General features: G+C 54.6%; 3 protein-coding genes across 3 annotated transcripts; 2 read left to right on the top strand and 1 right to left on the bottom strand.

Annotated features, from left to right (window-relative positions):
* Positions 1–2,433: 2,433 nt before the first annotated feature.
* On the top strand, positions 2,434–5,369 carry CGCS363_v006926 (Protein transport protein SEC24; the record flags this gene model as incomplete). Its single annotated transcript, XM_036638775.1, has 3 exons — positions 2,434–3,033; positions 3,088–5,301; positions 5,358–5,369. The coding sequence occupies 3 exons, from the start codon at positions 2,434–2,436 to the stop codon at positions 5,367–5,369; spliced, it is 2,826 nt and encodes a 941-aa protein (XP_036495663.1).
* A 4,813-nt stretch (positions 5,370–10,182) lies between these two features.
* On the top strand, positions 10,183–11,443 carry MAPK (Mitogen-activated protein kinase; the record flags this gene model as incomplete). Its single annotated transcript, XM_036638776.1, has 4 exons — positions 10,183–10,295; positions 10,358–10,553; positions 10,619–11,000; positions 11,067–11,443. The coding sequence occupies 4 exons, from the start codon at positions 10,183–10,185 to the stop codon at positions 11,441–11,443; spliced, it is 1,068 nt and encodes a 355-aa protein (XP_036495662.1).
* A 1,055-nt stretch (positions 11,444–12,498) lies between these two features.
* OXR1-1 (Oxidation resistance protein 1) lies at positions 12,499–13,455 on the bottom strand (the record flags this gene model as incomplete). The annotated part of the gene is made up of 2 exons (XM_036638777.1): positions 12,499–12,945; positions 13,012–13,455. 2 exons carry the CDS (start codon positions 13,453–13,455, stop codon positions 12,499–12,501), a joined length of 891 nt encoding a protein of 296 aa, XP_036495599.1.
* Positions 13,456–14,530: the final 1,075 nt, after the last annotated feature.

The following is a 14,530-nucleotide window of genomic DNA, read 5'->3' on the forward strand; positions in this document are numbered from 1 at the left end:
GATTGCGGCTGTAGCTGCGACTCGGTTACTGCAGTGGTTGATGTTGACGTCGACGTTGACGCTGTCGATGCGAATGATCCGGGGATTTTGCACGCAAACTCGTTGCCAGACCTCGGTTGACAGTCGTTCTCAGAAATGGAATAAAGAAGAGAGATAGCAGGACCTGATTTAGATCGAAGGTCGAAAAACTGGACAGGCACTAAGGAAAGGGGCCGGGTGAGTTACGCCGGTGAAGAAGAGGAAGATGTAGAAGGATGGAGCCGGTCGATTAGAGGCGAGCGAGGAATGGCACGCGGTGGATGTGCAACAATTCGGTTCGGTGTGAGAAAGAGAAAGAGTTGGAAAAGAGAAGTTGGTCGAGCAGGAGTTTGGGAAGGAAAAGGGAAGCTGGGCTTCTTGTTGGGAAGCTAAAGTAACGGAAGCACCAAGTCGAGACGGGACGAGACGAGGCGACGCTTCTGACCCCCTCTGACCAAGGCTACCTCACGTAGAGACTTACAGCAGAGGCAGCCCTACTACCGAATATGCAAGACCTCGGACCTAAGCTTGGGTAGATAGGTGGCAGGTTGGCAGATTGGCAGGCAGGTAGGTGGAAGACAAGTCTAGTAGTGTACCGGGTTGCCTCTTGTGGGATGTAACTCGGTACGATACCTGGCCAGGAGGCATGTATCACAAAACCAAGCCGCCCTCCCACAATTCCGTAATAGTTTCGACTCCTTAGAAAAATACTTACATCTGCTGTGGCTGCTTCCATCACAAGCTTCCATTAAGAGAAGGGAAAAAAAAAAAAAAAAAAAAAAAAACCAGAAAACTGACAAGCTGAGTCGCGGCGGATGGCGACACGCAATCAACGAGACAGCCCGGTGCTAGGTATGCACAGGGGATAGAGATAGAAGTGGGTGTCACGGACCATTGGATGGTGGGGCCAGGTGTACGCAGTAGGTACCTACCCGTGGACCTAGGGAGGGCAGCACTGGGCAGGTACATCGTAGGCTGGCAGAGGCTCGTGGGATGCGGGAGGGGCCACCAACCTCTGTTCTAGTGCACGCAAGTGCCCCTTTCGGTTCGTTCTGAAAAGGATACCAAGCAACTACGGCCCCGCCGGGTGCTGGGATGAGGGACTGAACATCTCTCTCAAATGACGGGCAGCGAGCGGGATGCGTTTGTTCTGCCGCACCCATACCCCCTTCAGCGAGCGTACGGATACCTAGAAATGAACCCAAGGCACTCAGCCACTTTGCCGGAGGCCGAGGGACACGCTTCCAGGACGAAGTACACATATATTCTGCTTGCTGCGCAGTCCATAAAAACATCTATGCGATAGTTTTGCACTGCTTCAACAAGAGCCAGACTGACATGTTCTGGCTCGAGATTCAGCAGTTTGGGCAATTGCTAAGACGCTTGACGGTTCGCCTGTGCCGTATGCTGCTCGGCGTCGTCCCCACATGTCTTGGGGTTTGAGTAGGTACTTGTCACAAGGCATCTATGCGTACTCAACATGGAACGGCCTTGCCTCGTAGAATACGTTTTGAGATCGCCCTCCTTGACTTTGCTATTTATTGTGTCCATGAACCAAGATCTTCTTTGGCGGGGAAATCAGCATAGGCTTGGTTTTGAACTAAGGTTCTTGCTTCCTGGCTGCCAACGTGTACAACTGCTAGGTACTCAGTGTCAGGTAGGGCGACTGCCAGTGGCATTGGGAGCTATGGGCATCGGTGCCAAGTCCAGAAGTCCCGACCAGGCGGCGCACCTTTGTCGGAACAGAGCTTGACCCTTACCTCACACGGGGACCTACCCACCTTACCTTCTATGCTGAGCGGACAGCGGCCCAACAATATTCCGCCTCTTTCCTGGCGGCTTAGGTCAGGCTCACCAGCCTCACATGGCCTGTGCGGCAGTGCCCCGCATTGCCATTGGCCACGACCAAGCACCGCAGCCAATTGAGTCCTGGGCACCTTACTTGGCTAAGGTTATGGACACGACAGGTCAACACCTTTCTAACAAGGAGCTAGAATCAGTGGGTTGAACCACCTGTCCATTCACAGTGTTCAACTGTCCTCAAGGCTGATTGCCACAACATCGTCACCTACCTCCCTCCCTCTCTCCCTCCTCGCCCTGCCTGGTTTTTACAACTTCAGGCCAGCGCATCCAGCTCGATCGCAATCGACCCCAATAAACGCGACGTTTGGGCGCCGGTGCTGTGGACACATATTTGCCTTGACCCGGCTGTCTGCTGTCCTCTTCGAGCCCCTCGCTACGCCACGCCGCCTGCTGCAATACTCCCCAAAATCACCCACCGCCCGCGCAGCACATCGCATTCTTCTGCACAAGAATACCTGTTTTCCCATCCATCCAAAGCTTGCTCCACCTAGAGTTCAGGGGAGACACAACGCCCCTCAACGCAGGATTCTTTGATATTTGCCTCCGCTCACTATGTCGGCGCCGAACGACGGCTACGGCCAGTATCCCCCGCAGCAACAGCCGTACGCCGACCAGCCGCAAGATGGCTACGACCCTCAGACTGCCCAAGCTCCTCAACCTGCCGCTGCCGACCATGGCAAGAAGAAGAAGAGAGGCTATGCGACACAGGCCTATGAGTTCGGAGCTGGCGCCAACTCCAACACCGCTGGCGCACCCGCGCAGGCCTACGGCATGCCGCAGCCGCAGGCACCAGCGTACGGAGGGTATCCTCAGCAAGACGGTCAGCCTGCTGCGGCAGGATATGGCTCTCCTCAAACCCAGCAATACGGCGTGCCCCAGCCTGCTGCCGCTCCGACCGGAGGCTACGGCGGTTATCAGGCTCCCGATGCCGGCTACCCTGGCCAAGGTGGTGCTCCTCCCCCCGGCGGAGTTGCTGGTTTGAACCAGCAGATGGCCGGCATGAATCTCGGCGGTCAGCCGCAGCAGCAAGCTCCTGGACAAGCTGCTCGCCCAGTGACCTTGAACCAGCTCTATCCCACTGACTTGATGGCCCAGCCCTTCAATGTCTCGGAACTGGACTTGCCTCCACCTCCTATCATCCTGCCTCCCAATGTATGTCACAGCTTCCTTCTCCCGTGGAGGCTTCATGCTAACCTTTATTTGCAGACCAGCGTAACTCCTTCCCCCGATGCGAACTGCTCTCCTAAATACGTGCGCTCCACGCTCAACGCTGTCCCGACCACACATTCTCTGCTCAAAAAGTCACGGTTGCCGTTTGCGCTTGTCATTCAACCTTACGGTGCGCTTCATGACAACGAGGATCCGGTCCCGATTGTGCAGGATCAGGTCATCGCCCGCTGCCGTCGTTGCAGAACATACATCAATCCTTTCGTCACCTTCTTGGATCACGGTCACAGGTGGCGCTGCAACATGTGCAACCTGACCAACGATGTACCCCAAGCCTTCGACTGGGATGCTGCATCCCAAAGGAGCACTGACCGATGGGGCCGGTACGAGCTGAACTACTCGGTCGTCGAGTTTGTCGCTCCTCAGGAGTATATGGTCCGCCCCCCGCAGCCTCTCGTCTACCTGTTCCTCTTTGATGTGAGCTACGCCGCCGTTTCGACTGGCCTCCTTGCGACTAGTGCCCGAACGATTCTTGACAGCCTCGACCGGATACCGAATGCTGATCGCCGTACCCGTCTGGGATTCATTGCCGTCGATTCTAGCCTGCATTACTTCTCGGTCCCAAAGGACGGCGAAGAAAATGCCGAGACCAGCATGCTGGTCGTCAGTGACTTGGACGAGCCTTTCCTTCCCGTGCCTCAAGACCTGCTCGTTCCCTTAACTGAAAGCCGTCAGAGCATCGAGAGCTTCCTCACCAAGTTACCCGAGATGTTCCAGAGCAATCAGAATAACGGTTCCGCAATGGGATCGGCCTTGAGAGCCGGCCACAAACTCATTTCAGCCCTTGGAGGCAAAATTGTGGTGCTTAGCGCGTCGCTGCCCAATGTGGGCGTTGGCAAACTGGACATGCGCGAGGACAAGAAGCTGCTCGGTACGAGCAAGGAAAGCAGTTTGTTACAGACGTCGAACAGCTTTTACAAGAGCTTTGCCGTGGAGTGTTCCAAGAACCAGGTCTCTATCGATATGTTTCTCTTCTCGTCGCAATACCAGGATGTCGCCTCTCTCAGTAACCTCCCGAGATACACTGGCGGCCAGACTTGGTTCTACCCAGGTTGGAACGCAGGTCGTCCCGAAGACGCAATCAAGTTCGCGTCCGAATTCAGCGATTATCTTTCATCGGAGATCGGACTTGAGGCAGTCCTTCGTGTTCGTGCCACCACGGGTTTGCGCATGAACGCCTTCTACGGCAACTTTTTTAACAGGAGCTCAGATCTTTGCGCGTTTCCTGCATTTCCACGGGATCAATGTTACGTTGTTGAAGTCGCCATCGACGAGAATCTCACTAAGAACGTCGTCTGTTTGCAGACGGCTGTTCTCCACACCACTTGCAATGGAGAGCGTCGCATTCGCGTCATGACGCTGGCTCTGCCAACAACGACGAATCTTGCCGACATATACGCTTCGGCGGACCAGCAAGCGATCACAACGTACTTTAGCCACAAAGCTGTTGAGCGCGCCTTGAGTGGTGGCCTGGAGGCGGCTCGCGATTCTCTGCAGAATAAGCTCATTGAGCTCCTACAGACATTCAGGAAGGAGCTAGCTGGTGGCAGCATGGGTGGCGGCTTGCAATTCCCATCCAATCTGCGTGGTCTTCCTGTTCTCTTCCTGGGCCTCATGAAGAACGTTGGCCTTCGAAAGTCGGCACAAATCCCGTCAGACTTGAGATCAGCCGCGCTCTGCTTGCTTTCGACGCTCCCCGTTCCTCTTCTCATGCAGTACATTTATCCAAGACTCTATTCCCTTCACGACATGCCGGACAATGCGGGCGTGCCCGACCAGGAGACCAGCCAGATTGTCCTCCCACCACCCCTGAACCTGTCTTCGGAGCGTTTCGTCCCGTACGGCCTGTACCTTATCGATGATGGTCAGACACAATTCTTGTGGGCAGGCAGGGATGCTGTGCCACAGCTTTTGGCGGATGTATTTGGCGTCGAGGATAGGACTCAGCTGCGGGTGGGTAAGGGAGCGGTACCAGAGCTCGAGAACGACTTCAATGAGCGGGTGCGGGCGGTCGTTCATAAGAGCCGGGACCATAAGTCGAAGGGGGTCGGCAGCATCATCCTTCCTCATCTTTATGTTGTGCGCGAAGATGGCGAACCTAGCCTCAAGCTCTGGGCGCAGACACTGTTGGTGGAGGATAGAGCAGACCAGGGCATGAGTGCGGCGCAATGGCTCGGAATTCTTAGAGAAAAGGTAAGCAGCATCGGCAGCTCCCGATACAAAGTACGAAAAGCTAATGATTTGAATAGGTCGTCACTTGACGAAACAAACGAAAAAGCACTAGAAATGGTGCACAGGGGGGGTACGCGATGGTGTCAGGTTGTCATTTTAGAGCAATCTCTCTACTATTACTTGAGAGAATATCAATACGATTAAATTTGTTCGCAAATGCTGCAGCACTCTTAATGAAATCCCCCTGAGCAAGCGATGCATCGCGCCTAAAGCTTGTGTATTCGTTTCTTCTAGCTCCGCATGTGACACGGCGAAGGAGAAAGTGTGGATATAGAGAAGGAAAGTTGGTCTGCGAGCTCAGTTGGTTTACCTCAGATTGACGAAGTTGTCTCGGAAGACTGATACGCTCGTGGTTTGCGTGCCCCGCATAACAATCAAGCTTGTTGAACTAGTGAATAATTGCAGTCCGCACAAGCATGGCAGTTTCCATATGTGATGTCGCCGCAGGCATTGTACACACTAGGCATTTCGAATTGAACCCCATGCCGTATTGACTCGGTTTGAAGTGGTCAATATGGATGGATCCATGGTTTGGATGTTGTGGATTGTGGGTTGCGAGTGGTGAAACTGGCACCAGTGAGAGCTGAAACACACGCGCCGAAGTGGGAGGAGACGCCTCACTGGCCAATAGCAGGCAGTGCTAGGCGCCGTCTGCGCCCTTGTGTGTTGGGTCTGCAGCGTGCTGGCCAATGCTGTCTGCGATATGGGCTCGGAAGACGTCCTTTGGCTTCCTAGGCATGGTATCTCATCACATGGCCTGGCCGTCATCAGCTCGTGCCGGCCACATTCTCGGGCCCAGTACTGCAGAGATAACCGTCCTGCAGCTACTCCAAACTGACGAAAGTTGCTATACATCAGGGAAACGGGGGGGGGGGGGGGGGGGGGGCGCAACCTTAGAGCGGACAGCAGTGGGGATATGCAACAAACGTATTCACGGTATCGCAGAAGTGGTAGTGGTCAAAGAACATAACTATCCTACCCAACAGCCTATGTGAGCACAGCATAGTCTGTAGAGGATCATGTACGGACCTTGGAATAGGAATTACGTGGAGCGGAACATGTCGTAGCTGATGTCGAATGTAGTCCACTGTGGACCGTCCCATGATGCGACTTGCTGGGAGCTCTCAACACGCTGCAATATGGATAAGGCATCCGAGTTCGAGAGCAAGTCGGGAGGTGCCTAAAGACAGCGTAGCTCATCTATCTGAGGTTTCCATCGTCGGTCTGGATCCAACGCATCGGGGGGGGGGGGGGTCGCGGGTACAGGTAGCAACGATGGCCAAATACAGGTATTGGCTCGGGCACATTTGACAGGCCAATTAGACCGGGCGGGTGAGACTGGCGAAGTCGAGACGATACAAATGACTCCCATAACCTTGGTATTAAGGAGCATTTCCTGGGAGAAGACAAGGCTCAATCAAGTGCACGGAATGATTTGTACCGCAACGTGTCAATTCTTGTGGGCTAGATGGGATTGGATGAGATGTGTTTCCGTCCCCAGATTGTTTTACTGCGAGGCTGTGAAAGGAGGCGTTCGTGGCCTCAAACGCCGGACCAGGTATCACATTCTCGTATTTGCAGGTCCCTGAAAGTCGCCATGATGCCATGCCCTTTCGGACTTGTTACTTGGTAGGCTGCACACAGTGCAATTGGCTTCGTCCACCCCTGGGGCTGCCCGGTATGGGTTTTGCATCTGAAAATGGCTGGACACAGGCACTTTGAGAGATGCAGTTCATCATCGTACCTTGCAGAACGTAGGTATGTAGGCGGTGTTTGTGATAGGCCTAATGAGCGGATAAGTGTTTGTGACATACCAACCAGGTCGCTCGCCTTGTAGCACGCACCTGGGGTGAGTTCGAAGATGTGAAAAGGTCAAGGTAGGTACGTAGGTTGTGCTGGTGACGGGAAGTGTGAATGGCCCTTGAAAGTGCAGTGAGTGGTCCCTGCGTGGGGTTGAAGCAAGTACGTTTCCAAACAAAGGTTCCTGGACCTTGACTGCACTCTTGAGCGCAGCCAGATGGAGGTACGAATATCCATGGCCTATGTACTGCTACCGCGCCTACCTCGTAGGTAGTACTGCATAGTAGTGTGGTGCCTGTCTACGGGCCCAGACTGAGAGGAGGCGGTTGCGGCACCGTAGCTTTCCCCTGCTGCGACCTTACCGCTAAGGTACACGACTCGTAAGTAGCGATGCTCGGTTCGGATGGCACAGCACCCGCAACCACGTGTACATGTGGTCAAAGTATCTGGCCCCTCCACCTTTCCTCCCCCTCCCTCCCTCACCTCACCCCCTCTTGCCCTCCTCCGCTCACGTCTTCTCAGTCCCAGTCCAGTCCCAGTCCAGTCCCAATCCCAGACCCAGACCTAGTCCTAGGTCTCGCCAGATTCCTGTCTACGACATCAGCCCGTCCTCTTCTCCTCCCTCTCCTCTTCCACTTATTACCTCACCTCTGCACCTGCTGCAACACACCAGCAGAAGACCAGACGAGCAACATCAGGCCGAGCAAAACTACACACTGCCCACCTGCCAGCAAGTAAGCTGTTCTTCCAACACATTTGTTGTCTACGGCATAAGTAGAGAGCGAGTGAGAGCGAGAGAGAGAGAGAGAGAGAGAGAGAGAGAGAGAGAGAGAGAGAGAGAGAGAGAGAGAGAGAGAGAGAGAGAGAGAGAGAGAGAGAGAGAGAAAGAAAGAGAGAGGAGAGATACATTAGAGAACAAGCAATCTCAGCGTTTGGCGGGGTAAGTTACTCATCGTGGACTTGCGCTTGGCGTGACGATTCTCCTTGTTACCAGCCTCAGCCGTTGACTGATGAGACTGTCTGTCTCTCTGTCTACCTGCTGGGCCCGGGTCTGCGTCTGGGCCCGTCTCTGCTCCTGCACCTGCACATGCATCTGCTTTCAATTCACCTGTTTCCTCCCGAAATTGTCGACCTGGACGCACTTCATTACATACCTTACCTTATACCTAGACTGACTGAAATGTTCACCCAAAGACTTCAGCCACCTCAACTTCAGACTTGCTGGCCTTGAGCTGCCTACCGAACCTACTTGATCACCCTACCTTATTCCCCGTGTCAAAAGGCTTTCGGTACGTACTTGAGCTCTTCTTCTCTCTCTCATTTCCTGAGGTGTTTGCGTTCCCATCCCGAAGCCTCAACCCCAACTGCATCCACAACTTTCCGTCCATCAAACTCCTTCCTTTTCTTCATCCCGCTTCTCCATTCTCACGGCGCCTCTCCTCTGCCTTACGCCGCTTCGCCTTCGCTTTATAAACCCCTCGTGGCGCCGTGACGACCACACAGGCACGTCGCCGTCCCAGGTCGGCCTGGAGAGCTTTTCAAAGACGCATCCAAGCGGTTGCCTGTTGGACCAGACCTCCTTCGTCCTTGCGCCCTGGTCCTGGAGTCGTCCGCCCTCGTGCTCAGTAGCCAGTCTCTTGGCCCCGCGTGCTTCTCGTCCTTTTGCGCACCTTACATCCCTCGTCTGAAGTCCTGTCGCAGGGGGTGCTCGGTTCATCGCCCGTTCCCGTTCCCCTTACCTGGCCTCGTCGTTTCGTTGTCCCACGACCCGCTTTCGCTCCCCTCACCTGCTGTTGCCGTCGCTGTCGCTCGTGCTCGTGTTACTGCTGCACCGTTCACGGCCACAGTCACCACTCAGTAAGGTGTCCTTCTCCTTGTCTTCGCTGTTTGGCTTGCGCTTTGCTCCTGCCATCTTCTGGAAGCCTGTCCCTCCTGCGTCCTGTCTGCCACTACAAACCTTCTTGGTGCGACAGTTTTCGAGAAGAAGCGAAGAAAACGGATGCCATCGCCTAGTGTGTGCTTTTTGGCTCCGCAACTCAGTTTTGGCTTGGGGGACAGCGACGGAGCGCCTAGCCTGGCTGTGGCTTGCTTGCCAAACCGTACCTTACCTTGCCTAACCTGACCCTATCCCGTCCTACCCAGCTGCTTTGGGCCCTCACTTCTCACTCAACCTTGCGCATACCGGGATACCTGCCCCTTCTGTCGCTTAACCCGTCGGAGCTCCTTCCAGCTAACACCATATCTTCGCACACAGTCCACTGCCGCGGGATATTCTCCTCTTTGACACCGGAAACTGAATAATCACCACCCTCAATCCCCTTTATCGAGCCATCGATAATTGTTCCTCTTTTCTCTTCGTCTCGCTTGCCGTCTACTCAGCAAGCCGCACCGACCAGGGCAGAAAACTTCTTCCGCTGCGTGCTTGACAACCAAAACCCGAGACGTTGCCTACCCGGCCTGTGGACCAGCACCCCAAGGCCCGAGCGGACCCAAGAAACACGGCCCTCGCCCACTTTCGAACCTCCGACGACATTCGTCTCCTTCCACCCTCCCGTCCGCTGCGCTGCGTCTCCCTTTGTCACCTTCCCCCTCTCTCGAAAAATATCCAAGCCGACTTGCCCGCGTCTGTTCATTGACTGAACCGACCTGGGTTTTCTTTCCTCCACCAAGAAACCAAAGTCGCCCGGCTTGCGAAACTTTGTGTCTCCGACGCCATCGTTTTTGACACCCGTCGATCCCACCCGTTCTTCCGACAAGTCACAAACAGCGTTCCCGCCAATAATTATACCCCCGCAGACGACGATACCAAATAGCTCCTGGCTCGTTACCGAACCACCGACCAAGGAAGGCAATTGTGGTTCTTCGCGCACACCTTATTAGGACGGCTTAATTCTCATCCTGCCCTTTCCCCCTTTTTTCCCTCGTGCTCCGCCCGAAGTAGTATCTCCTTCGCCAGGACCCGCCTTCGTGCTACCACTCCGTCGATAACTACCTGCTCGACAACACCTTTCAGCTCGATAACATCGTCCTATACCAGCGACCATGTCGCGCGCGAATCCCCCCAACGCTTCGGGATCCCGAAAGATCTCGTTCAACGTGAGCGAGCAGTATGACATCCAGGATGTCGTTGGCGAGGGTGCCTACGGAGTCGTCTGGTACGTCAAAGGCCCTACCCAAATCCTCGGGAGAGTTGCTGAACTGACCATGATTGCCTTAGCTCCGCGATACACAAACCATCCGGCCAAAAGGTGGCCATTAAGAAGATCACGCCATTCGACCACTCCATGTTCTGTCTCCGTACCCTGCGTGAGATGAAACTCTTGAGATACTTCAACCATGAAAACATCATCTCCATTCTCGACATTCAGAAACCCCGAAGCTACGAGACCTTCAACGAGGTCTATCTAATCCAAGTAAGATACTTCGAGGCAATTGAAAAGCTTCATTGTGAAATTACTGACACACCATCGCAATGCAGGAACTCATGGAGACGGACATGCACCGCGTAATCCGCACTCAGGACCTATCCGACGACCATTGCCAATACTTTATCTACCAGACTCTGCGTGCCCTGAAGGCCATGCACTCGGCCAACGTTTTGCACCGTGATTTGAAGCCCTCCAACCTGCTCCTCAACGCCAACTGCGACCTGAAAGTCTGTGACTTTGGTCTGGCACGTTCCGCGGCGTCGCAGGAGGATAACTCAGGCTTCATGACGGAATACGTGGCGACGCGATGGTACCGCGCGCCAGAGATTATGCTGACGTTCAAAGAGTACACGAAAGCTATTGATGTGTGGTCGGTCGGCTGCATCTTGGCGGAAATGCTTAGCGGAAAGCCCCTGTTCCCCGGCAAGGACTGTAAGCCTCCTTTCCCCATCTGCGAATTGTTAAGGATCGCATGCTAACGATACTAATGGAAACCAGACCACCACCAATTGACACTCATACTGGATGTACTGGGAACTCCAACCATGGAGGATTACTACGGAATCAAGTCCCGCCGCGCCAGAGAGTACATTCGCTCTCTTCCCTTCAAGAAAAAGGTTCCCTTCCGGACTTTGTTCCCCAAGACGTCCGACCTGGCTCTCGATCTTCTCGAAAAGCTCCTCGCATTCAACCCTGTTAAGCGCATCACGGTCGAGGACGCTCTGAAGCACCCCTACCTTGAGCCGTACCATGATCCCGACGATGAGCCTACCGCGCCTCCCATTCCGGAGGAGTTCTTTGATTTTGACAAGCACAAGGACAACCTAAGCAAGGAGCAGCTCAAGCAGTTGATTTACCAGGAGATTATGCGGTGAACAAGAGCATAAGATGGACGAAAGGGCTATCGTCGGGGCTTGTTGGTGGCGTTGCCAGGGCGCTGTGAGAGATGGATACAGAGCAAGGCACGAGAAGACGAACGAAAAGGGCACAGATGACTTTATAGACAGGCAAAGTGAGACGTGGACAATTAGGCCGCAAGGGTCTTCAAGGTTAGGAAATACAGAGGGACATATGCGAGGCGAGGCAGATCCGGCTGGAGCAAGCTAGATCGTTCATTGATGGATAAGCAAATATCTCTCGTCTAATTCTTTCCCTTTTTTTCTTTTTCGCCACTTCAGGGTCCACCTCCACTTCTCCTGTGCGAAGAACAACGGCGACGTCGTGTACATTCGATATCCGCAGGCTAGTGGAACTACCAATGGCACTGGCACTACCTGATGCCTGCAGGCAGTTGGAAAAGGATTGCTTTGCTCAAGATGGCGGGTACTTGTATAAGGCGTTTCGCAAAGAACGGCACACCAATGCATGCAGTTGATGTAATTCGAGGGTATCATTGTTTATATATATAAACTTCGTAGTGACCGATAAGGCTAGGAATATCTGTCCACCGGCGGCACCCATTGCCCACGTTCTTTGTATGTTCCTTCTAGGTACCCCAATCTCTTGAGGGCCGAGGTATCGTCTGCTTCCCCATGCGCGGGCAAAAAGCACAGCCTGTTCGCGCCTCCCACTTTACACTCTTCAACTCGCACCCCCTTCCTACCTTCAGGCCAGTATCCAACTGAGGGATGTTCGCAGCAGACGTGTCATGCTTGCGGCGCTCTGCTTTGCCTCAGTAGGACCTTGCTCTCCAGCTACTACGCATAAGAACAACACCATACGCTCCGTTTCGCCGTGTCTACCTAAAGCCGCAAGATGCTCCGTAATCAGTCTTTCGTGGGTTCTCTTTACTCGGCGTGCTGTTTCCGCCGCCCCTGGTCGTTTCTCTCATTCTCGTGGATGGACGAGGTCCCCCACCCTTGTTGTTTCTTTCTTTCTTTCTCCTCCCCCCTTTCCTTTATTTCCCCTGTTGTTGTTTTGTCGAACCCCCTCAAGCCCCCAACACCCAGAGCTCGACACCCAAGACACCAAACTTCTCGCCCTCGTCGCTGAGCGGCTCGTTACCAAATGTGTGGCTACGGCCGCTGTGGCCGCGGTCAAGGCTGTCATCAAGCCACAGGCCGTAGTGCCCGTCGCCAGCGCCAACACTCAGGAATCCTATCTCACAGTTGATGTAGTAGTCGTTCACGCCCGAGTAGGGGAAGGCTTTGAAGCGAATCGACTCGCTGGGTGCCGGGGACGGTTGGGCGCGGTCGTCATCGTTGAAGGCTGAGCGGGTTGGGCTAGCCACAGTTGTTGAACGCGTGAGGTTGGTTGTGTCGGCAGAGGGCGGTGGTGGCAAGGGTGTGAGGGTGGAGGCGCGCCACAGGAAACATTCCCCATTTCCAAAGTATTTGGGTGCGGGGTGAGGGTATTCGGAGAGGTAGGCGCCGAAGGTCTGGTAAGCTGTTAGCAGGTGAAATCGTTTGCAGCTTCACAGCCCGCGTTGGAGCAATCGACTCACGCCACCAGCATCGTCTCTAACAACCAAGACGAAGCCAACACGCAGCCCTTGATACAAAGCTGCCTTTTGGTACAAGGTTGTCAGACTAGCCCCGTCTTGCTCCAGGCTGTATACCAGCTTCCAGTCCTCCATGATTCGCAGTCGTTCTGGCAGCATTATGCGGATTTCCTCGGCGACGCCAGTACTAAGCAATCGCGCGCTGAGTGGCGTGCTTTCCTTGAAGCCGTAAAGGACGATGGGATCCAGCGGTGGAGGGCGGAAGGGGCTCGCGGTACGTTTGATGTTGGCGGGCACAAACACCCCGTTGATGCCGTCCTTGAAGGCGCCGTGGGCCGTGGGCTCGGTGTACGCGTGAGCTAGGTGGGAGGACTCATGGTGATGGCTGTGGGGACCGTACGATTCGGGGATATCAGAGGAAAACCGACGAACGAGACCGGACCACATTGTCGATATCATGGAATTGGACAAGGAGGGGTTGGCGGACGAGTGTGTAGGTGTGTGTGCTCCGGATGAGGAGGGTGTTTCCGGGGGGCTTTGGTAAGCCATCGTGTGCGTCGAGCGTTGGCGAGGGTGTGGGAGGTGCAGGTTTATGGGCGGGAGAGATGGAGAAGGTTCGGTTTGATTGAGATGGCGTCGGTAGCGGAGATTTGGTGGAGGACATTCATTGACGGACGCGCGACATGTACGGAAAAGCTGCCTACGTTGGGTAACTTGGTGGTAGGTCCAACGACCAGACGAAAACGACAGTAGTTAGTAGAATGGGGTAAGCAAGACAAGAAAGCAAGAAGGGTTGGCTGGCAGGCTGCCTAACGACATGTATGATAAAAAGCCAGGCCAGGCCAGGCCAGAGAAGATTAAGGTAAACGGGTTTGTCGGCGGCGCGACTATGGCTTTTTGGCCAACGGCGGTGAGTTCGGATCGGGTCCCGCTCGCCGTCTTGTTGCGAGTTGCTCTGTAGCAGTCGGGTGGTCCTTCAACGAGGACGTAGACGCGCCAGCGGGGGACGTGGGTTCGAAGGGCCTCTATGCCTTGGCCCGCGATCGCCTTGCTCGTTTGGGATACGGCAAGGGATAGCTACTATCGTAGTGCCGTCGTTGTAGATGGTATCGTTCCTTTTGATGTCTCAACCATGGCAGCTGTATGACTGCTCTCGTCTGGGTTGGATTGGAGCGTGCGCAGTGGGATGATGCGGGACCAGTGGCCAGTAGGGGGCGGGGGAGGCCTGACGTCGTTGGTGGCTCCTGCATCCTGGTTACCTACCTACTACGACGACCTATCCGTACAGCTATGAGGGGTAACCAACGTGCCAGCCAAGCGCCTCAGGGGTACTTCGTTCAGGTATCTTGCCCGGTGACCTATCGCCTACTTGATACCTAGAGACTTGCCTGCTTGGGATAAGCGTATGCCAGAGCTCGGTCAACCCAGCACTCGCCGCCAGCTGTCAATCATAAGACCATAATTGCTTATCTATTATCAATTCAACTCCATCCTCGTTCCAAATGTCCCCGGCCACCCCCGG

The sequence above is a fragment of the Colletotrichum siamense genome, assembly GCF_013390195.1.
Source record: "Colletotrichum siamense strain Cg363 chromosome Unknown KSG_Cg363_contig04, whole genome shotgun sequence".
NCBI lineage: Eukaryota > Fungi > Ascomycota > Sordariomycetes > Glomerellales > Glomerellaceae > Colletotrichum > Colletotrichum siamense.